Source organism: Neofelis nebulosa, chromosome 10 (assembly GCF_028018385.1).
Source record: "Neofelis nebulosa isolate mNeoNeb1 chromosome 10, mNeoNeb1.pri, whole genome shotgun sequence".
Classification (NCBI taxonomy): domain Eukaryota; kingdom Metazoa; phylum Chordata; class Mammalia; order Carnivora; family Felidae; genus Neofelis; species Neofelis nebulosa.
The window spans coordinates 54338283-54360552 of NC_080791.1; the positions used below are offsets into that span (position 1 = coordinate 54338283).

A 22270-nucleotide genomic window follows, 5' to 3' on the forward strand; every position below is an offset into this window, starting at 1 on the left:
CTTCAATGTGATTTTATTTCGAGATAGAGGCCTTTAGGGGGTAGTTAAGATGGGTGAGGCTGTAAGGGTGGGACTAATGTTCATATAAGAAAAGGAAGAGAAACCAGGATTCTCTCTCTCTCTATGAATATAGGAAAGACCATGTGAAGACACAGCAAAGAAGATGGTTATCTGCAAGCCAGAAAGAGTGCCCTTATTGAGAACCTAATTGGCTGGCACCTTTACCTTAGATTTTTAGCCTCCAGAACTGCAAGAAGTTAACTTTCTGTTGTTTAAGACCCCCAGCCTGTGGTATTTTATTTTGGCAGCTCATGTAGATTATGACAGTTATATACCCAGAAGGAGACTTCTGGATCATATTGTAATTCTATTTTTAGTTTTTTGAGGAATTGCCATACTGTCTTTCATGGTGGGTATATTGTTTTACATTATCACCAGCAGTGCACAGGGTTCCAGTTTCTCCACCTCCATTTCTCCTTCCTTCCTTCCTTCCTTCATTCCTTTTGCAATAGCCATCCCAATGGGTATGAAGTGGCATCTCATTGTGGTTTTGATTTGCATTTCTGTAATGGTTAGTGATTAGTTATGGTAAGCATCCTTTCATGTGCTTATTGACCATCTGTATATCTTCCTTGGAGAAATGAAATTTCAGCCTTTAAGGAACTCATGAGCCAGTAGTCAGGGTTATAAAAGATATACTAGAAATAATATGGAGTTTCCTCAAAAAAATTAAAAATAGAAATACCATGCGATCCAATAATTTCAATATTGGGTATTTACCCAAAGAAAACAAGAACACTGATTTGAAAAGATATATGCTACCTTGTGTTTATTGTAGTTTACAATAACCAAGATATGAAAGCAACCTAAGTATCCATTGATAGGTGAATGGATAAAGGAAATATGGTGTATATATACAGTGGAATATTACTCAGCCATAGAAATGTTGGGATCTTGCCATTTGCAATAACATAGGTGGATCTAGAGGGTGATATGCTAAGTGAAATAAGTCAGCTGAGAAAGAAATATACAGTATGATTTCACTCATTTGTGGAATCATAAAAAAACAAACGAACAAACAAGTAAAGCAGAAATGGACCCATAAATATAGAGAACAAAGTGGTGGTTGTTGGAGGGTAGGGGCTGGTGGGATGAGAAAAATGGCTGAAGTGGAGCAGAAGGTACAGGCTTCTAGTTAGGGCACAAATAAGTCATGGGGATGAAAGGTACAACATAGGGAATATACTCAGTGTTATTGTAACAGCACTGTATGATGACAGATGGTATACATGTGAGCATAGCATAATGTATAGAGTTGTTCAATCACTATGTTGTACACCTGAAACTAATAACATTGTGTGTCAACCATACTTCAATTAAAAAAGAAAAAGAGGGGCACCTGGGTGGCTCAGTTGGTTAAGCATCTGACTTTGGCTCAGGTCTTGATCTCGTGGTCTGTGAGTTCGAGCCCTGCGTCGGGCTCTGTGTTGACAGCTCAGAACCTGGAGCCTGTTTTAGATTCTATGTCTCCCTCTCTCTCTCTGACCCTCCCCCCATTCATGCTCTGTCTCCCTCTGTCTCAAAAATAAATAAACGTTAACAAATTAAAAAATATATATATAAGAAAAAGAATGGGGGCCTCTGGGTGGCTCAGTCGATTAAACGTCCAATTCTTGATTTTGGCTCAAGTTATGATCTCACTGTTTGTGAGATCCAGTCCTACATGAGGCTCTATGCTACCAATACAGAACCTGCTTGGGATTCTGTCTCTCCTTCTTTCTGCCCCTCCCCTTCTCATGCTTTCTCTATCTCTCTCTCAAAAATAATAAATAAACATTTTTTAAAAAAGAAAAAGAATTTAAAGGGATCTTGGGACCAAAAACCATTTAGGAACCTGGTTCAGGAAAAAATAACATGTAGATACAAAGTAGTAGTGATAAAGTCAATGTGGGTAGATGCAGGGTCTTGTAGGTCTTGTTGAGAAGCCATTAAAGTGTTTTGGCTAGACACTAGGGAGAGAGGTGACCTCAGATTTCCATTTCATAAAGAAGTTTCTTGTGTTATGGAGAACTCATTGAAGAGGCCAGTATTGCCTAGGAGATACCAGTCAAGATGTATTGTATCCCAATTCACAGGTTATAGTAATTTGATTTAAAGTGATAGAAAGATGGTAAAATATGTATAGGTTTGAGAAATATTTAGATTAAGGAGATTTAGTGATTGAGGATGGGTTGAAGGTGAAGGAATTATTCAAGATGATTCCTAGGTTTCTGGTTTTTGTGTCAGATTAGATGCTGGTGCCTCTCAGTGAGAACAGAGAATTCCGGGAAAGCATTGCATTGGGACCAAATCCAAACACCCCAACAACTTTAAACTTAATCTCCAAATGATAAAAATAATGCAAAGGATTTCCATATATCCTTCTCCATGATTCACCAATAGTTAACATTTTCCCACATTTACTTTGTCACTGTTGTTTTGTATCTACATGTTATTTTTTTCCTGAACCATTTAACAGTAAATTGCAGTTATAAAGCCTATTTCCACTAAAGTAATATTTAAATACTTAAGTGTATTTCTTAAGAAAGCTATAATTTTTATAAATGCAGTGCAGCTCTGAAAATCAGGAGATTGAACTTTGATACAGTACTAATACTAATAGCAACCTTTATTCAAATTCTACCTATTGTCCCAATATTATCCTTTATATAAATTTCTCTTTTCTGGTCCAGGATGCCATAGTGCATTTAGTTTTCATGCCTCTTGTCTTCTTTAATTTGGAAAGGTCCCTTAGCCAATCTTTGTCTTTCATGAGCTTGACATTTTTGAAGAATATAGGCCATTTATTTTAGAATGTGTTGCAGTGTGTATTTGATAATTCCTCTGTTTAGATTCAGGTTATGCATTTTGGCAGGGATACCACATAAATAATAATTTTCCTTCTCAGTTTATCATATTATGAGGCACAGATGAAGTTTGACTCGTTGATGTTGTTAACTTTGGTACTTGATTAAGGTAGTGACTTCCAGGTTTTTTGTTGTAGAGATTTTTTCTGTGATTAATAAGTGATTTGTGGGGTGCCTGGGTGGCTCAGTCGGTTGGGTGTCTGACTTCGGCTCAGGTCATGATCTCGCGGTCTGTGAGTTCGAGCCCCGTGCCGGGCTCTGTGCTGACGGCTCAGAGCCTGGAGCCTGTTTCGGATTCTGTGTCTCCCTCTCTCTCTGACCCTCCCCCATTCATGCTCTGTCTCTCCCTGTCTCAAAAATAAATAAATGTTTAAAAAAAAAAGTGATTTGTGGGAGATACTTTGAGATTATGTAAATATCCTCTTCCCCATCATATTTTTACTCAATATTTTAGTGACTCTTAATAAATATTGCTGACCTGGTTGTTCTTTGGTCATTGCAAAATCATGATTTTCTAACTCTTACTTCTTCTGTGTTTATTAGTTGACATTCTACTGTAAATAAAGCATTCCCTCCCTTCTTTCCTACTCTCTCTCTATTTTATTGAATATATTATAATCTATTCCTATCATTATTATTTTTTGAAGTTCAAATTGTTCCTATATATGTCTTTCAAATATAAGGTATGAATCTGCCATATTTTTTGTTTCACAGTAGGAAGAAAGTCATGCCTTCAGGTACTCTTAACTCTTCAATGTTCATTTCATTTTATCCTGTCAATAACCCTTTGAGGTACATTGTATAGCTAATCTTCATTTGAGAGATGAAAAATTTGGCTGACAGATTTGGCTAGGAAATTAATATTCTTTTTATATGTAGCATCTATACAACTGAAATTGGAGATCTTCTGCTTTCCTTCCTATCTGTGAAGATTTTTTCCAACTGGACAAATGTATCTTGTCATTTTTTCATATAAAGCTTTCTTAGAACCTGGTTTTAATTTTTCTTTGTCTCCATCTCACCTTTTGTTCCAGTCTCTGTTTCTATGGCAAAAGTACATTAAATTCTTAAGGCAGCATATAGAACCATACAGCCTTTTAACATTTAAAATATTTAAACCACTATTATGTGTGGTTTGTTAGAAGGTATCTGTTAAAATCATTTGCATATGGGGCACCTGGCTGCCTCAGATGGTGGAGTGTGTGATTCTATCTTGGGGTTGCAGGTTCAGGCCCCATGTTGAGTGTAGAGATAACTTAAAAATAAAATCTTTAAAAAAATCACTTGAATACAAAGTACACTGAATTTTTGTCCGTGCTTAAACACAATCCATATTGAAACTGAATGAATCAGTAAGTTATTTTTGTCTTAAGAAACTTCATTCTTAGATTTTTTTGATACACTTAACCATTGATGTTTTCCCCCTATAGCAATAGTTTTAAACTGGTTTAGTCCGGTTTTGACACGGATTGCTCTTATTATTGGGGAAGTGGTTTGCTTACTCATTCCATTAATATAAAAATGATGTCACTATAGTGGCCTGGGTATAACACCAAAATAGCATCATCTGCAGAGCAGACATACTAGGCAGCTATTAGTGATGATGGCATGATGCAAGAAGTGACCTGTATGAGAAGGACATCACAGAACTGTAATTGCTGCCCTGAGGGTGTGATTTAGACTTCCGCTCTCTTTCGGCCTAACATTCAGTGTGCAGTAATAGGCTGGTTATACAGCAGTGTTGCCTGGTTACCTTAAGAGAAGCTGGAAGATTTCAGTTTGTTGTTTGAAAATTGAATGAAGTGTTTGTAACAGTGGAAACAATCTTCAGCGGCTGGTGGTTCAGTCAACAGTTTAGTTATGAGAAGTGATGTTTTCATACTAAAATAGTTTGTTAAAAAATATCCTGTTTTAAGTGACAGCCATTGTCATCTGTAAGTTTCTCTTAACTTCTCAGTTTCACTGTCTTATTTTGATTGATGGTTTTGAGCTTTTACTATATATAAGGCATTTTGAGGGCTTCAGGGTATGTTTCACATTTCTGCAACCTAAATAACTTGGAGGCAAGAATTAACTCTGAGCCACAGTGTTGGAGTGAACCATTTTTATAATGAGAAGTTCTGTATCTGAGAGCCCCACCGTCAGCATAGTGGCTTTTTCATCAGGTTTCCTTTGTTTTCTTTTCCAAGTAAGCCTGCCTGCCCACCCACCCCACGTTCACATAGGACATAGCTTCTCACCAAGTCCGGGTTCCCACTTAATTCAGGAATCTTCTCCAGGAGCATTCTGATGTGAGCCATTAATAGGTGCTCACTACCTTTCATGACAGACTGCCCTGTTGTTAAACAGCCATCACTAGAAAGTTCGTGTTTGTGTGTTCCAGGTCAGCAGACCTATTTCATCCAGGTGCCCACTCTTACCTCTGACCCTTCACCATTTTCTCTGCCGTCACTTGCACTTCTTTTCCCTACCTCTTCTCTTCTTAAGTAGGTTTGTTTGTTTGTTTGTTTTTAAGTACATTCTAAGTGCTGGGCACTATAGTAGGCTCTTGTACTTATTGAATGTCTATTATATCCCAGCACTATTAGCTAATTTTACATACAGTAATTCCTAAATGAGTTCGTTTAGTGTACTCACCACAAAATTTCATGGTAGGGGATATTATTCCTATTTTTACAAAGTAAGGATTTCTAAAGACTTGTGGGGTTTAGTGAAGATCCCAAAGATACTAACTGGCGGGGCCAGCAATCAAATAGGTCTGTCTGATTCCCGTCCATGCTCATTCAGCTTTGCTATTTTGCCTCTCAGACAAGATGTGAAACAATTTATGGAATCCACTTTGTCTGCAAAGCTTCCTATGCTTCCTGGAGGCATTTTCTGAACCTGTTTGGGGTGTGGTTCAGCTATTGCTGCCTCTTTCTTTGAATGGTCTTAAAATACACTTTCCTTATGGATAATGTAATTTCTTCCCTCTTTCCTTCCTTCCGTCTGTCTTTCTGATTTTATTTTATTAAAAAAAAATTTTTTTTTAATGTTTATTTTTGAGAGCGAGCACGCTTGGGGGTGGGACCGAGAGAGAGGGAGACATGGAATCTGAAGTAGGCTTCAGGCTCTGAGCTGTCAGCACAGGGTCCAACATGGGGCTCGAACCCACAAACCGTGAGATCATGACCTGAGTCGAAGTTGGATGCTTAACTGACTGAGCCACCCAGTGCCCCTGATTTTCTTTATTTTTAAGTAATCTCTATACCCAGGATGGGGCTTGAACTTACAACCCTGAGATCAAGACTTGAAGGCTCTGCCAACTGAGCCAGCCAGGCACTCTTGTTTTTCTAATGTTTATGAAACAGTGTGATTTTATTTTTTCTTGTGTGTGGACAGTTCAATTATTTTTTTAATTTTTTTTAAATGTTTATTTATTATCGAGAGACCGAGAGAGACAGAGGATGAGCATGGGAGGGGCAGAGAGAGGAGGAGACACAGAATCTGAAGCAGGCTCCAGGCTCTGAGGTGTCAGCACAGAGCCCAACACGGGGCTCAAACTCACAAACCGCGAGATCATGACCTGAGCCGAAGTTGGACGCCCAACCGACTGAACCACCCAGGCGCCCCGACAGTTCAGTTATTTTTAAAGTCTCAAAATTGTGGATAAGTTGCAAGTATAATAATAGGGAACTTTATTTTCCTGTGAACCATTTTAGAATAAGTTGCCCATTTGTTATGCTTGAATACTTTAGTGTGTGTTTTCCACAAGCAAAGATATTTTTCGACAAAACCTCAATATGACCATCAAAATCAGGACATTAACATCAGCATATGCTACCATTTATCCTCATAGTTAATTCACGTTTCACTGTTTGTTTCATTCCTGTCCCTTATTGGAAAAGGATCCAGTTCAGAATCACATGTTATGTTTTTAGTCACCATACCTCGTTAGTCTCCAATCTGGTATAATTCCTCAGTCTTTACTTGATTTTATGATGTTGACATTTTTGAAAATTGGAATAGGTCTTTCATAGAACCTTCCGGAATTAGGGTTTATCTGATATTTCCTCATAATTAGATTCAAGTTTTCCACCTTTGCTAAGAATATCACAGATGTGGGGCGCCTGGTTGGCTCGGTAGGTTGAGCATCCAACTTTTGATTTTGGCTCAGGTCATGATCCCAGGGTATGGGTTTGAGCCCCGCATCAAGAGTCTGCTTGAGTTTCTCTCTCTCTCCCCCCAACTTGTGCCCTCTCTCTGTCTCTCTCTCAAATAAAAAATAAATTAAAAAGGAAAAAAAGAATATCACAGACAAGGGGCACCTGGGTGGCTTAGTTAAGTGTCTGACTCTTGATTTCCACTCAAGTCATGATCTCATGGTTGTGAGATCAAGCTCTGCACTGGGTATGGAGCCTGCTTAAGATATTCTCTCTCCCCCCACTTCTCCCCTACTCACATTTTTTTTCTTTCTCAAAAAAAAAAATATACATACGTATGTATATATACGTATATATCAGACGTGTGTACATTTGATGTATATACATCACATATATATATATACGCACACATCTGAGATATATATACATATATATGTACACATATATATGTACACACACACACACACATATATGTGTATATATACACACACACATATATATATATCAGAGGAGCGCCTGAATGGCTCAGTCGGTTGAGCATCCAACTGCAGCTCAGGTCGTGATCTCACAGTTCATGGGTTCGAGCCCTATGTCGGGCTCTGTGTTGACAGCTTAGAACCTGGAGCCTGCTTTGGATCTGTGTCTTTCTCTCTCTCTGCCCCTCCCCGACTTGCACTCTGTCCTTCTCTCTCTCAGAAATAACTAAATATTAAAACAAATAATCACAGACAAGATACTCTTCTTACTGCATCCTGTTAGGTGCTACACCATTTTGATTTGTCCCAGTACTAATGATGTTTACTTTGATCACTTGGTTAAGATAGTGTCTGTCACACTGCTTCACTATAAAGTTACTCTCTCATTTTGAAATGAATAAGTGTTTTTGTGGGGTGGCACTTTAGACATTGTAAATATTCTGTCATCAAACTTTCAGTTTGTGTATATCAGTTATGGACTCCGATTACTTGTTTGCTCAGTGGGTGGTAGTCTGTTACTATAATTATTTGTTGTGATGTTCAGATTTCCTGATTCGGCCAAGTGGGAGCCCTTTTAAGCTGGCTTCTGTGTTCTTTTGACTTCTCTTGTTCTTTGAATACTTTTTTTCTTTCTGGCACAACAAAATAATCCAGGCTCATTTTGTACTTTCCCTACTCTAGCCCTGGAATCAGCTATAATATATTTACTTATTGGATACATCTTCCTGTTTCTTCAGTTTTGTGTGTGTGGGTATTATTACACGAAGTGTTTGGTTATTGATTTAGGATCAGTGTGTTTATCATGCAGTAATTGGAAATCTGAGCAATTCTTCATGCTGGAGACTAGTGGTACTTGGGAGTAATATATGTAAGGAAAACAGGTATTGTGGAGCTTTGTAAATATTTAAGGTACAGATGCTCAACTCTGAACATAGCACAGTTTTGAAAATCATGAAAGTAATTTATGCAGCAGAAAGGTGGGAAAAGAGCTCTGGTTTGAGTGGATGTCAGGAGTGTTTAGCTCTTCTAAATTATCAGGTTTTTTTTAGACATATCACTTAATCCTTATAGTCCTGTAAAATAGGGGAGTGGCAGATTAAGGCAGGAGAAGAGAAATAGTTGTTTACTGAGGGTACTTCTAGAGACTGTTGTGATTTCAAACCAGTGATTTTATAGATAGAAAAACCTGGAAAATTTGAACTTGAAGGGACTATCTAAAGATACTTGTTTTGTATTAACATTTGTATATTATGCAAATAGCTTATTTCAGTAGCATTATACTAGATATAGCCATCATGTCTTTAAAAATACTGCTGAGAAAACATCCATATGGCTAACAGACACATGAAAAAAATGCTCAGCATCACTCATCATCAGGGAAATACAAATCAAAACCACAATGAGATACCACCTCACACCTGTCAGAATGGCTAACATGAATAGCTCAGACAACAACAGATGTTGGCAAGGATGCAGAGAAAGACAATCTCTTTTGCACTGCTGGTGGGAATGCAACCTGGTGCAGCTATTCGGGAAAACAATATGGAGGTTCCTCAAAAAATTAAAAATAGAGCTACCCTATGACCCAGCAACTGCACTACTAGGTATTTATCCAAAGGATACAGGTGTGCTGTTTCGAAGGAGCACACACCCCCCAATGTTTATAGCAGCGCTATCAACAATAGCCAAAGTATGGAAAGAGCCCAAATGTCCATCGACAGATGAATGGATGAAGATGTGGTGTATATGTACATATAATGAAGTATTACTTGGCAATCAAAAAGAATGAAATCTTGCCATTTGCAACTATGTGGATGGAACTAGAGGGTATTATGCTAAGAGAAATTAGAGGAAGACAAATATATGACTTCACTCATGTGGAATTTAAGATACAAAACCGATGAACATAAAGGAAGGGAAGCAAAAATAATATAAAAACGGGGACAAAACTTAAGACTCAAAAGAGAACAAGCAGGGTTGCTGGAGGGGCTGTGGGTAGGGGGATGGGCTAAATGATCAAGGGGCATTAAGGAGGATATTTTTGGGGATAAGCACTGGGTGTTATATGTGGGGGATGAATCACTGGATTCTACTCCTGAAATCATTATTGCGCTGTATGCTAACATGGATGTAAGTTAAAAAAAATAAGTAAATTTAAAAAAACTGGTGAGAAGAGCTAACATGAAAAAGATTGGCAGTACTTAAATGTTGACAAGGATGTGGCACAACTGGAACACCAAGTGTCACTGGTGGAAGTGTAAATTAGTTAAATTAGTACAACTGCTTCAGAAAACTATTTGGCAGTTTGTTATTAACTGAATGTATACATGGCTTGTGACCGAGCAACTCCATTCTTATATATCCAACAGAAGCCCCATTCAAGCTACCACAGTCATGGTAGCATTATTTAGAATAGCCAAAAACTGGAAATAACCCAAATGTCTATCAATATGGGATAGGAAAAGTGGGTTGTGGTGTACTGACAAATGGAATACTATATGGTAATGAAAATGAAGGAACCATTGCTATATGCCATACTATGGATGAATCTTACAAACATAATATTAAGCAAGAGAGGCCAGACACTGGTTGATTTTACAAAGTATAAAAATGGGCAAAATAGGGCGCCTGGGTGGCTCATTTGGTTGAATGACCAACTCTTGATTTTGGCTTGGTTCATGATACCAGGTTTGTGGGATCAAGTCCCTATGTCAGGCTGAGTATGGAGCCTGCTTAAGATTCTCTCTCTCTCTTTCTCTCTCTCTCTCTCTCTCTCTCTCTCTCTCTCTTTCTCTCTTTTTCTCTTTTTCTTTCTCTCACTCTCTCCCCCTTCCCCCTCCCCCTTCCCTTCTCCCCCTTCCCTTCTCCCCCTTCCCTTCTCCCCCTTCCCTTCTCCCTCATCCTCCTGTCTGCACCTCTCCTCCGCTTGCACTCTCTCTAAAATTTTAATATGGGAATGCAAGCTGGTGCAGCCACTCTGGAAAACAGTATGGAGGTTCCTCAAAAAACTAAAAATAGAACTAACCTACGACCCAGCAATTGCGCTACTAGGCATTTATCCAAGGGATACAGGTGTGCTGTTTCGAAGGGACACATGCACCCCCATGTTTATAGCAGCTCTATCAACAATAGCCAAAGTATGGAAAGAGCCCAAATGTCCATTGATGGATGAATGGATAAAGAAGATGTGGTATATATATATATACAATGGAGTATTACTCCGCAACCAAAAAGAATGAAATCTTGCCATTTGCAACTACATGGATGGATCTGGAAGGTATTATGCCAAGTGAAATTAGTCAGAGAAAGACAAAAATCATATGACTTCCCTAATATGAGGACTTTAAGAGACAAAACAGATGAACATAAGGGAAGGGAAACAAAAATAATATAAAAACAGGGAGGGGGCCAAAACAGAAGAGACTCATAAATATGGAGAACAAACTGAGGGTTACTGGAGGGGTTGTGGGAGGGGGGATGGGCTAAATGGGTAAGGGGAACTAAGGAATCTACTCCTGAAATCATTGTTGCACTATATGCTAAATAATTTGGATGTAAATTTAAAAAAATTAAAAATAAAATTAAAAAAACTGAAAAAAAATTATAATAAGAAAACATTGGCCAAATAAATCTAGGTGTTAGAAGTCAAGATATTGGCTAATTTTTATGGTGGTGGAGTAGTTTATTGGGGGGGGGGGGACCAAGAGGGGTTTCCTGTTCTGTTTCTTTATCTGGGTGCTTTTTTTTTTTTTTTAATTAAAAAAAAATTTAACATTTATTTTTGAGAGAGCAAGACAGAGCATGAGTAGGGGAGGGGCAGAGGGGGTGGGGGACACAGAATCTGAAGCAGGCTCCAGGCTCTGAGCTGTCAGCACAGAGTCTGACATGGGGCTCGAACTCACGGACTGTGAGATCATGATCTGAGCCGAAGTTGGCCACCCAGGCGCCTTTATCTGGGTGCTTTTTATATGTGTGTATTCATTTGTTTAAAATTCATTGAGCTGTACACTTAACCTTTTTGCATTTTTCTGTATGGATATTAAAAACTTTAAAAACTTATACATTTCTGTTTTGTTTTTAGATTTGATAGCAAATAAAATGCAGTTTAGGGGCTTTATTTATTTAAAAGTTTATGAATTTATTTGAGAGAGACAGAAACAGCACAAACGGGGATGGGACAGAGAGAGAGAGGGAGAGAGAATCCCAAGTAGGCTCCGTGCTGCCAGTGCAGAGCCTGAGGTTCGGCTTGAACTCATGAAACTGTGAGATCATGACCTGAGCCAAAAACCAAGAGACACTTAACCAGCTGAGCCACCCAGATGCCCTTGGGGGCCATTTTTAAAGTACCTTCTCAGGGCCCCTGGGTGGCTCAGTCGCTTAAGTGTCTGACTTCGGCTCAGGTCATGATCTCATGGGTCATGGTTTTGAGCCCCGCATCGGGTTCTGTGCTGACAGCTCAGAGCCTGGAGCCTGCTTCAGATTCTGTGTCTCCCTCTTTTACTGCCCCTCTCCTGTTCATTCTCTGTCTCTCGAAAATAAACGTTAAACAATTTTTTTAAAAAGTAAATAAAGTACCTTCTCTTTATAAGGCAAAGTGCTAGCTCTTGGGAATACGGAGAATCTTATTTTCTAAGGACTCATCTTTATGATGATACATACTCAAGTAACATTATACTAGAGAGACTGGTGAGAATGTTGTGTTTGAGTCATTCCTAAAGCTGATATAATACTTTTGTTTCTGGTTTTTTATTTATTTTAAGCTATCTTAATCCTGTCCTTTTGTTCTCTCTTTTCCTTTCATAGCACCTCACAGATACCTCCCATGGTGTAAGAAATAAATGCCTGCAATTACTTGGCAATCTTGGCTCTTTGGAGAAAAGTGTCACAAAAGATGGAGAAGGCCTAGCTGTCAGAGATGTCCAGAAGATTATAGGGGATTACTTCAGTGACCAAGACCCACGAGTCAGGACAGCAGCTATAAAAGCCATGGTAAACATGATCATGGAAATCAGAGGGTGACAGTTTGATTTGTTTGTTTCATTAAAAATTTTTTTAAATGTTTTTTTTGAGAGAGAGAGAGGGAGGGAGGGAGGGAGGGGTGGGCAGAGAGAGAGAGAGAGGAAGACACAGAATCTGAAGTAGGCTCCAGACCCTGAGCTGTCAGCACAGAGACTGATGTGGGGCTCAAACTCACGGACTGTGAGATCATGACCTGAGCTGAAGTTGTATGCTTAACCGACTGAGCCACCCAGGTGCCCCTCATATGTTTGTTGTTTTTTTTTTTTTAAGTTCATGGCTAATGTTGGTTTGGGTGCTTTCTGAACACCCCCCCTCCCTCTGAATATTCCTTATGCTCACTTTCAGGAATGTGTTGATGGCATCACAGAACTCAAAGGCACACATTCCTTTGTATGGCAGGTGTGCTTTTCTTTGGGCCTCTCTGGTAGCTTTCACCCATATACTGAAACATAGAGGGTACAACTTATACCTATTATAATACCAAGTCACATCCCTCCTCCAGGCCCCTGGGTGGGGGGGTACATTTTAGGGGGAGGTAGTGTTAACCATTTCTTCTTTATCCTTCTTATCATTATTTAATATTTTTCTAATATCCCCTTGGGACAGTTGATGGGTTAGATTTATTAAGTCTCTTGAGTGTTTCTACCCAAAGGTCTGATCAGATTTCTTACTTGTATAGCATTAATTTTGGCTAATGGGAACTATGTTAATCTAATGTAATGGGGGAAAATATATGAGATTGTGGGGAGACTTTGGAAATACTGATCTTTTTTTCTCAAATACTTAAACTTATTTCTACTATCTAGTTGCAGCTTCATGAAAGAGGACTGAAATTACACCAAACCATTTATAATCAGGTACCTTACATGATTACTGTCTGGGAGAGGAGGAAGGATAGTGAAACTGGGAGAGTGTATACTAGTTGTCAGAATTTGAAAACATGGAGCATCAACTGGCAACATTAACTGGGATGAATGTGAAGTTGTGTCTAAAACACACATGTTAGTAAGAGGATGGAGGATATGTAATTGAGTAGCACTAATACATGTAAAAACGACTTTTAGGAGGATTTAGGTAGCTCACTGTGTATACCAGAGTACACAAAAAGAAGTGTGTGTTCAGAATAAGCAAAGAGGTAGTCTTTCTGATCTTGTGTTTGGTTGGGCCAAGCATGAAGTTGATTCAAGGCACCGTTCTTGACATAGTAGAGTTTTTCTGAAGAAAGATGACTGAGACCCTGGGATCATTTGAAAAGGTATTCACAGTATTTGTAGTATTGGTAAAGAAACGCACTGTGAAGTTGTAGTATCACTAGGAGAAGCTGATTGGCCAACAAAAAGGCCTTACAAAGTGATATTTCTCTTGTAGAATAGTTGAATGAATCTGGAGACCAGCAATCTAAATCCATGTCAGAGACCAGATTTTGTACAAAGAATGGTTTTATCTTTCAGAAGAAGATGGTAATTAGATAAGCCCCTATGATTGATACATAAACCAAGTTTATTCTTTTACATAATTACATAGAATGAGTTCAGAATGGTTGTTTTGGTGTGACTAGCACCTTATCTCCCTGTAGGAAAACTCTGTGGGAAGCCAAAAAATTTAAGGAAACTTAGAGAGTAAGGATTCAGAGGAAGAATAGTTAGTTAGGTGATTCAGATATTTAGTGGCCTAAGACTGTGTCAGTTAACAAGGCAAGCAATGATGAGGGCTTCAAGGGAGTGAGGATGGAATGTTGGATTATTTGAGGTGTGAATTTGAATTAGGTACCATACCAGTTTTGGTTGAGTTTGAAGGATTGACGGAACACCCCTGAGGAAAGTTCCAGGTTGCAGATAGTTGTGGAAGTGTGGAGCTCAGCAGAGGTCAGAGCTGGAGGTGGGTAACTGAAGCCATCACTATCTAGGGGGCATGTAGATACCCAGAGAGAGTAAGAAGATTGAAGGAGACCAAGGATGGAAGCCACAGGTAAGGTCCAACATTTAAGAGAGACAAGAGACGGAGGAGGAGGAAAAATACATTCCACAAAAGGCAGGAGGGAGTTCTCACAGTTGTCACAGTCACATGCTGCTGAAAGGTCAGCGAGATAGGCCTGAAATTGACCCATTGGACTTTTTAACAAGGCAGCCATTAATGAGTTTGGAAAGAGCAATTTTAGTAGAGTGTTGGGGATGGAAGCCAGATTAGGGTCAATTGAGGTAAGGCATTTCAATAGTGACTGTACTTTAGGGAACTTGGCTATAATAGGATGGCAGGATGGAGGATGGTAGAAAGGGGCGTGGGACTGAGGGAGGGCTTTTTGTATTTTAAAGATAGCTGCTAAATAAGTATGTTTATGTGTTGAAGGGAGCCAGTGTTTTGGGAGAAATTGGTGATGGAAGAGACACAGGGGGATAAATGGTAGAGTGAGTTCCTTTAAACAGAAAATCAGGTTCATGAACTGATTCATCCAACAGATATTAATGAATACCTAATGCTGGTTGTATAACACTGAGCATGTTGGATAGGATCCATGCCCTTCACATTCTCATGGATGAGACAGGCAATTAAATAAATAAACACAATAATTAAGCATGTGAATAGTGCTATGCAGTAAATAAATAGGGTGCTATAATAGAGAATCACAAATAGGACCTATATTGGAGGATGGTAAGGGAAGGCCTGTGTGAGGAAATGATGGGATCCATAGCAAAAGTAGAAGGATTAGGAATTAGGATACTTTTTCCTGAGACATTAAGAAAATGAGGTGTGGGAGAATACAGGTATAAATGAATTTATAACTGTTATGGAAGAGTTGGAGCATTTGTGCCTGAGAACCTGGGTTTTTCTCAGATAAACATGCTGCCTTATGGCTGGAAGTGGGGTAGGGGCCCAGAGCGGGAGGTTAAGATAAGCTGCCTTAGGGAATGGGAGTGGAAAGCAGGGGTGTGAAAGATTTCAGAGAGAGTAAGGTTCGAGATCATGAGCTCCCAGTCCCCTAGAGAGTGTGGTCTTTGCTAGTGCTCTGCTGCCCTTGTGAGGAATAGAAAAGGTGTTGGGTTTGTAGAGCGGCTGGAGAAGTCTTGAGAGCATTGTCAGTGGTAATGCTGACAGTGCTGTCGGGACTAAGTAAAGGCAGGTTATGGAGCAAGGAGAAGGTGGTTCATGTGGAGAAAAAGGGTAGGATTAAAGCAATGGTTCTCAACCAAGATGATTTTACTCTCTAAGGGATATTTGACAGTGTCTGGAGATATTTTGGGCTTTTGTAACGGAGAGGGAGAGGGTGCTGTGTTACAACCGTTTAGTGGGTAGAAGCCAAGAATATTGCCAACCATGTTAACAGTGCAGAGGATAGCCTCTCACAACAAAGAATTGTATAGTCCAAAATGACAGTAGAGGCAAGGTTGGGAAATCTTGGTTAAACGGATAGGTAGGTTAAGTGAGACTGAAGAGCAAATGTGACGGATTAATTCATGGAAGTGGAGGAGCTGGTGGAGTAACAGGTTATGATCAGAGGAATACAGGATCATGGAATATAGGATTTTTATTTTTATTAAAAAAAATTTTTTTTGAGTTTATTTATTGAGAGAGAGAACAAGTGGGGACAGGGCAGAGAAAAAGGGGGACAGAAGATCTGAAGCTGGCTTCATGCTGACAGCAGAGAGCCCAGTGCAGGGCTTGAACTCACGAACTGTGAGATCATGGCTTGAGCAAAAGTCGGATGCTTAACCGACTGAGCCACCCAGGTGCCCCTGGAATATAGGATTTTTAAATTCTAGAAATGGAGTAGTTCTGGGTGTTGTTGAAGTCTAGGGTGTTGCTATGTAGGTGGGGCAGGGATATTCCATTTCAGACCAAAGTAAAACAAAAATCTGGCTTCTTTTGGCAGTTTAGCATTAAAATTATACGTTTACTTAGAGTGCTTGAGATTTCAGATTGCCAGAAATTTGTGCTTTGATTTTACAGAAAGGGGAAAAAAAACCCAACAACCCAGATTTGGGGTTTGTGCCCATGTGAACAGCGCTGTGGGCTCCCAGCAGGCTTTGCTAAGATCGATACTATTCTAGGTGGCTTTTGTGCTGTCTTTCAATCTGTGGTTCTGCTTTCAGACGTGTGGTGGGAGTCAGAACACAGAACATAGCTGACAGAGGCCAAGAATTCTTTGTTGGGCAAAAGTACAAGAAGTTAAAACTACCCACAAGTATTTTGATTGGCATCCTTATCCAGCTACCCTGTCTTCATTTTGAAAGTAGTTTGAACATCACCTGTGAGGACACAGAACTAATAGACTTTTGGAATTCTTGTTTGCAGGCCTGTAAATTGCTGTCTGATGACTATGAACAAGTGCGCAGTGCTGCAGTCCAACTTATCTGGGTTGTCAGTCAGCTCTATCCTGAAAGGTCAGTGTGGGTGTAAGCCAGCTTTTGTTCATTGCTAAGCCATTTTTCTCTTCTCCCATCATGCAAAAAGCCCTCCTCCAGATAAGGAATGTTGGTTAGATTTTTTAGAAAGCAGTGTGGAATAGGGGGAAAGTACAGATCCTGATAATCAGGATTCTTGGTCCTTATTTTTCAGCTCTTCTGTGAATTTTCCATGTACCCTGGGAAAGAGACTTCCTCTCTGGGTCCCAGCCTGCTCATCTATAAATGGAGAGATTGGCTGTCTTTCTCAAGTGCTGTCTAAGCACCCCACCCCACTCTTTTTTTAATCTTTAAATTGTTTAGGGCCCGTTTTAGTAAATACAAATGCCAGGTAAAGACACTAGGTGAGTTTGAGAATAATGATCCCTTGTGAGGTGTTTTCCTCGTTAAAAATGTTTTCATAGTAATTAAATCATTTATTTACACAGTGATTCTTTGAGGTAGAGTGATAAATATTATTCTATTTTCTAAAAAAGAGATGCTTCTGTAGGAAAAAGAAGTATTTTTTTCCTCTTCATTAAACTGCCTGCTAAAATTGGAAAACCAGAATATTTTATATTGATTCTATGATTTGCTATATTGACAGCAATGCAATTATAGGAGAGAATAAACTTAAAGATAAAAATACTTTGTGGTAGCTAGTTTTTGGTATCTTTGTTTTTTTTTTTTTTTTTTTTTTTAATTTTTTTTTTCAACGTTTATTTATTTTTGGGACAGAGAGAGACAGAGCATGAACGGGGGAGGGACAGAGAGAGAGGGAGACACAGAATCGGAAACAGGTTCCAGGCTCTGAGCCATCAGCCCAGAGCCTGACGCGGGGCTCGAACTCACGGACCGTGAGATCGTGACCTGGCTGAAGTCGGACGCTTAACCGACTGCGCCACCCAGGCGCCCCAAGTATCTTTGTAAATCTTTGGACCTTTGGTGGGTTAAACACTTTTATTCCAGACACTGAAAATTTACACTAAAAGTGTTGTTTCATACTCTCAGAGTGATTTCTTTACTCTGAAATGTATTCTATCACTCTCGGATTTGAATTACTCAGTTGTCATCGTGTGTGTGTGTGTGTGTGTGCGCGTGCGTGCGTGCGTGCGCGCGCGCGCCAGTTTTCAATGGTTATTCTCAGTTTATTGAACTTGCGGCTTTAGGCTCCTGTTTTGTTATTTGTGTGTGTGTGTTTTTTTCTTTTAATTTAGCATTGTCCCAATACCTTCTTCTAATGAAGAGATTCGCTTAGTTGATGATGCATTTGGAAAAATTTGCCACATGGTCAGTGACGGCTCTTGGGTGGTTCGAGTTCAAGCTGCAAAGCTATTGGTAAGTTACACTTTCTTTAATGAACATGTTTATTGTTACACTTGTATAAATACTTTGAGAAACTACAGATAGGGATAGATATAACCCACTTATAGAAAACCTAGTATTTCTAAAAATAAAAATAAATGGCTTACTTTCCAGTGGAGAAGTAGTCTTTTAGAACTAGGAAGAATTTTAAAGATAATCTTATTTAACATTGTTACCATATGAGACAGCCAAGGCCTAGAGAAAAAGGAAAATAATAAAAACAGTTGCTTTACTAAGCACCTGTTATGACCCAGAGAGTTTGCTCTGACACCACTTACATTATCTCATTCACTCTTCACAGTAACCTAGAAAGGTAATTACTATTATTCCCATTTTCAGGTGAGAAAACAGAAGCTCTGAGAAGTTAATTATCCAATTTTCAGATACAGAGTTGTAGAGTGGGCTTCAAATACTAATCTGACTTTTAGGCTGGTACTTTCCTACTGTTTTGCCTTTGGTAATTCATGGTACATTTGTTAAAAAAAAAAAAAAAGAAAAATTAACTTTTCAGAGATAGAACTGTCTTACAGAAGAAAGAATGTTGGTGTATTATTACTCAGCCCTGTTTTATAACTATGTTATCTAGGACATGCCACTTGATGTTAGTCTCAGTTTCCTCATCTGTTAAGTGGGTCATAATATTCTCTCATGTTTACCTCACATGGTTGTCATGATGCTCAAATGTGATACTATATATGAAAATACAAATTATAAAGTACTATACTAAACATGGGGTATTGGGGGTGGTTGTAATATGTAAATACATATATAAGTATTTGTAAAAATTTATATAAATGTCACAGCAAGAAAATCTGAGATTCTTTTTGGACACTTCCCTTTTGGGGCCCCCATCTCTGCCAGTCTTGGTAAGATTGTTGGCTGAATACTTTGGACACAGATTCAATGATAGCCCTACTCCTAAGACCAGTGTTTATGGGGTAACTGCTGAAACTTGTGTGAAGCATTTTCATGGAATAATAAGGAATTTGGATGGTTTCAGTACTAGATCATATTGCTTGTCCATGATAAAGTACAGAGTTAAGCCAGTTATTGATTTTATGTATTTTTATTGATTTGATTTATTTTATTTTAGAGAGAGCACAAGCGGGAGAGAGGGGTAGGGGGAGAGAGAGATAATCTTAAGCAGATTCCATGCTGAGCACGGATCCCAACGTGGAGCTCGATCCCACCACCATGAGATCGTGACCTGAGCCAAAATCCAGAATTGGACACTCAACCGAGTGAGCCACTCAGGCTCCCTTGATTTTATTTTTGAATTCACATTTTAAAGCTGTGTTTTGGTTTTCAAATATTTTAAAATTTGAAACAGTCCTATCATTCACCAAATTCTGTCATTCAACATTTCCTGAGAGCATCTACAGTGTGCAGTGTGTGTATGTGTGAGGGAGATGTTGCAGGGGAATGATTCAATAATACATCTTGATTTGAGTAGGCAGTTAGAAGAGTAATCCTTAAAGCAGAGTAATTCAGATTTTTCAGTTTTGTACCCTGTAAGATATGAATTTTATTACATAAAACTATATGAATAATGAATTACCATGGTGAATTGAAAGAGTTTCCACTTAGATGATTCTAACTTGAGTCAAATGCTTTATGTTTTAATTTCAGTGATTTCAGATCCAAACAGCTCCAAATTATATAAGTAATTATGTTTGTACTTCAAAAGCAATTAACAATCTAATTTTACTGATAATAATCATTGTTACTATTTATAGAGTTCTTAGCCTACTAAGCTAGGCACTTTTAGTCCTGTACACATACACATGCACATGTACCCACTTTTTTATATGAACAAGTACATATGTACATATATATACATACATATCCTAATAAACATAGTTATTGCAGATAATTTTTAATTCTTTTAAACTCTTTGAGGGGTACCTGGGTGGCTCAGTCAATTAAGTGTCTGACCTTGACTCAGATCATGAGTCCCACGCGGGTTCTGTGCTGACAGCTCAGACCTTGGAGTCTGCTTAGGATTCTGTGCTTCCCTCTCTCTCTCTGCACCTTCATCTGCCTGCGCTCTGTCTCTGTCTCTGTCTCTCCCTTTCTCTAAAATAAACATTAAAAACAATGTTTTTAAAACTCTTTGAGGTAGATATTCTGTTAATCATTATGTAAATAATAAAATAAGGTTTGGAAAAGTGATGTAACATATCAAAGGCCACATAGATAGTAAATGACACTTCATGATCTAAAACTCATGTGGAATCTCTTCCTAGTGATAGTCCAGTTACACTTGAGAGCTGTGGTTGTACGGTTAATGCCCTGCTGATTTACCAGTTCCTCTGTGTCGGCAAAGAGGTGTACTCCCCCACTTCAACTCTTGAATAGACAAAATTGTCATCTAAACTGCATATAGTTTTCAGACTGTGTTCATCAACTGAGTATAGTTGCTGTCTTCAAAGAGTTGGCAGTCTGGTAGGTTGACATAAACAATCAGTTATAATACCTGGTACTCCTAGGAAAGAGAGCACCTAACACATTGACAGAAGGCTTCTTGGGGGAGGTGATTTCTGAACTGAGTTTTGCAGGATAAATATGAGTTGGCTAAGTAAATAAGGAAGGAGAAAATATAAGCAGATACAGAAGGAGTACAATTGTCATGCATACTAGTATACTAAACTACAATATCATACTAAAGTATAAGCAGTTTAATATATCTTGGTTGTGGGGGGATAATGTTAAACGTGTGGGATGTGCAGCAAGATAAAGCTCAAGAGGAAAGCAGAAGCCAGGTTCTTCAAGAACTTAAATGATAAGGCTTTAGATTTAAGTCCATCTTGCACAAAAAAATCAAGTCTCCATTCTCCTTGGCTTCTAGCAGTATGAAAAATTTAAGAAGTAGGCTGTTTCAGAAAATTCAAAACCATGTGGAAAGTCAGTTTGTAGTTATCCGTAACTTTCCCACTGAGGCAAAGAAAGTTGATTGCAAGTATGCAGCTCCGTGGGACGATTTAGAATACAGTCATTACTGTGAAATTAATCATGGTAATTGGTGTTTTATTTAGAATATAGTTTTTAGTTCAATGACTTCTGCTTAAGATGTTTGATCTTTCTTACTCAGTAATGGTTCAACCTTCTTTATAAGACTCCAGAAGTGTTTGACCTTAAAGATGATAATATTTTCAGATAGATTGTAGGTTAAGTCCATAGCCATAAGGGCTAGTCTTTCCCAGGGCAAATGCACATGTCTTTGTCAGTGGCAGTTTTATGTTTCACATGGTAGTTTTTTGTTTTTTTGTTTTTGGGGTTTTTTTTTGGCGGTGGAGGGGGGTGGGTTACTTTTCTTTATCACTTAATTGGGTAGAAGCTGGAGGCTAGTGCACATTTACATTATTATTGAACAGTTATAATTGAGCAGTTTTTGTTCCGAAAGCAGGTTTGGCATACTTGTTTGTTAAATATGGTTTTCTTAGTGTTATAAATATAAATTGTTAAATAGTACTAGCACAGTTGGAGAGACCTTACCTGAATGTATTTGTCTTGGTTAAAGTAGACAAGAATGTAGATGTTTTTCTGCTTGGTGAGATATACCTGACGATGAATTCCTCTTTCTGGTCACATCTACTCCTCTAGCACTTTCATGAATGATGCCATCATTTACCCAGTTGTAAACCCAGAGGCATTTGGGAATTCTTTCTGTGTCCAGTATCCACGGAGTTATCAGCTCTTATCAGGACTGTCTTCTTGACCTCTTTTGAATCTCTCCCTTTTCTATTTCCACTGTTTGTACTAGTTTAGATCCCAACATTTTTTGAGTGGGTTACTATGTCATAGAGCTCTTGGTATTTGTGGACTAAAATGGAAAGCTTCACATAGTCTCAAGATAGCATGGGAAATTTGTTACAAATAATGATATGTAAATTTTTGAGGCTGGAATTTGAATACTACTCCCTCTCTGCTACTGTGTCAGGAGAGAGCTCGGCTAAAGGAATTGGAGGAGAGCATTGAGACTA

At 38.7% G+C, this 22270-nt stretch overlaps 1 protein-coding gene across 2 annotated transcripts in view; it reads left to right on the forward strand.

The window, feature by feature from the left end:
* The window catches only part of INTS4 (integrator complex subunit 4), a 120564-nt gene that overhangs the window by 40296 nt on the left and 57998 nt on the right, over positions 1-22270 (forward strand). For both annotated transcript variants that reach the window (XM_058687664.1, XM_058687665.1), the window contains 4 exons: positions 12328-12513; positions 13350-13400; positions 16834-16922; positions 18140-18260. In XM_058687664.1, coding sequence (XP_058543647.1) covers positions 12328-12513; positions 13350-13400; positions 16834-16922; positions 18140-18260 — 447 coding nt within the window. The remainder of the gene's footprint in view (positions 1-12327; positions 12514-13349; positions 13401-16833; positions 16923-18139; positions 18261-22270) is intronic.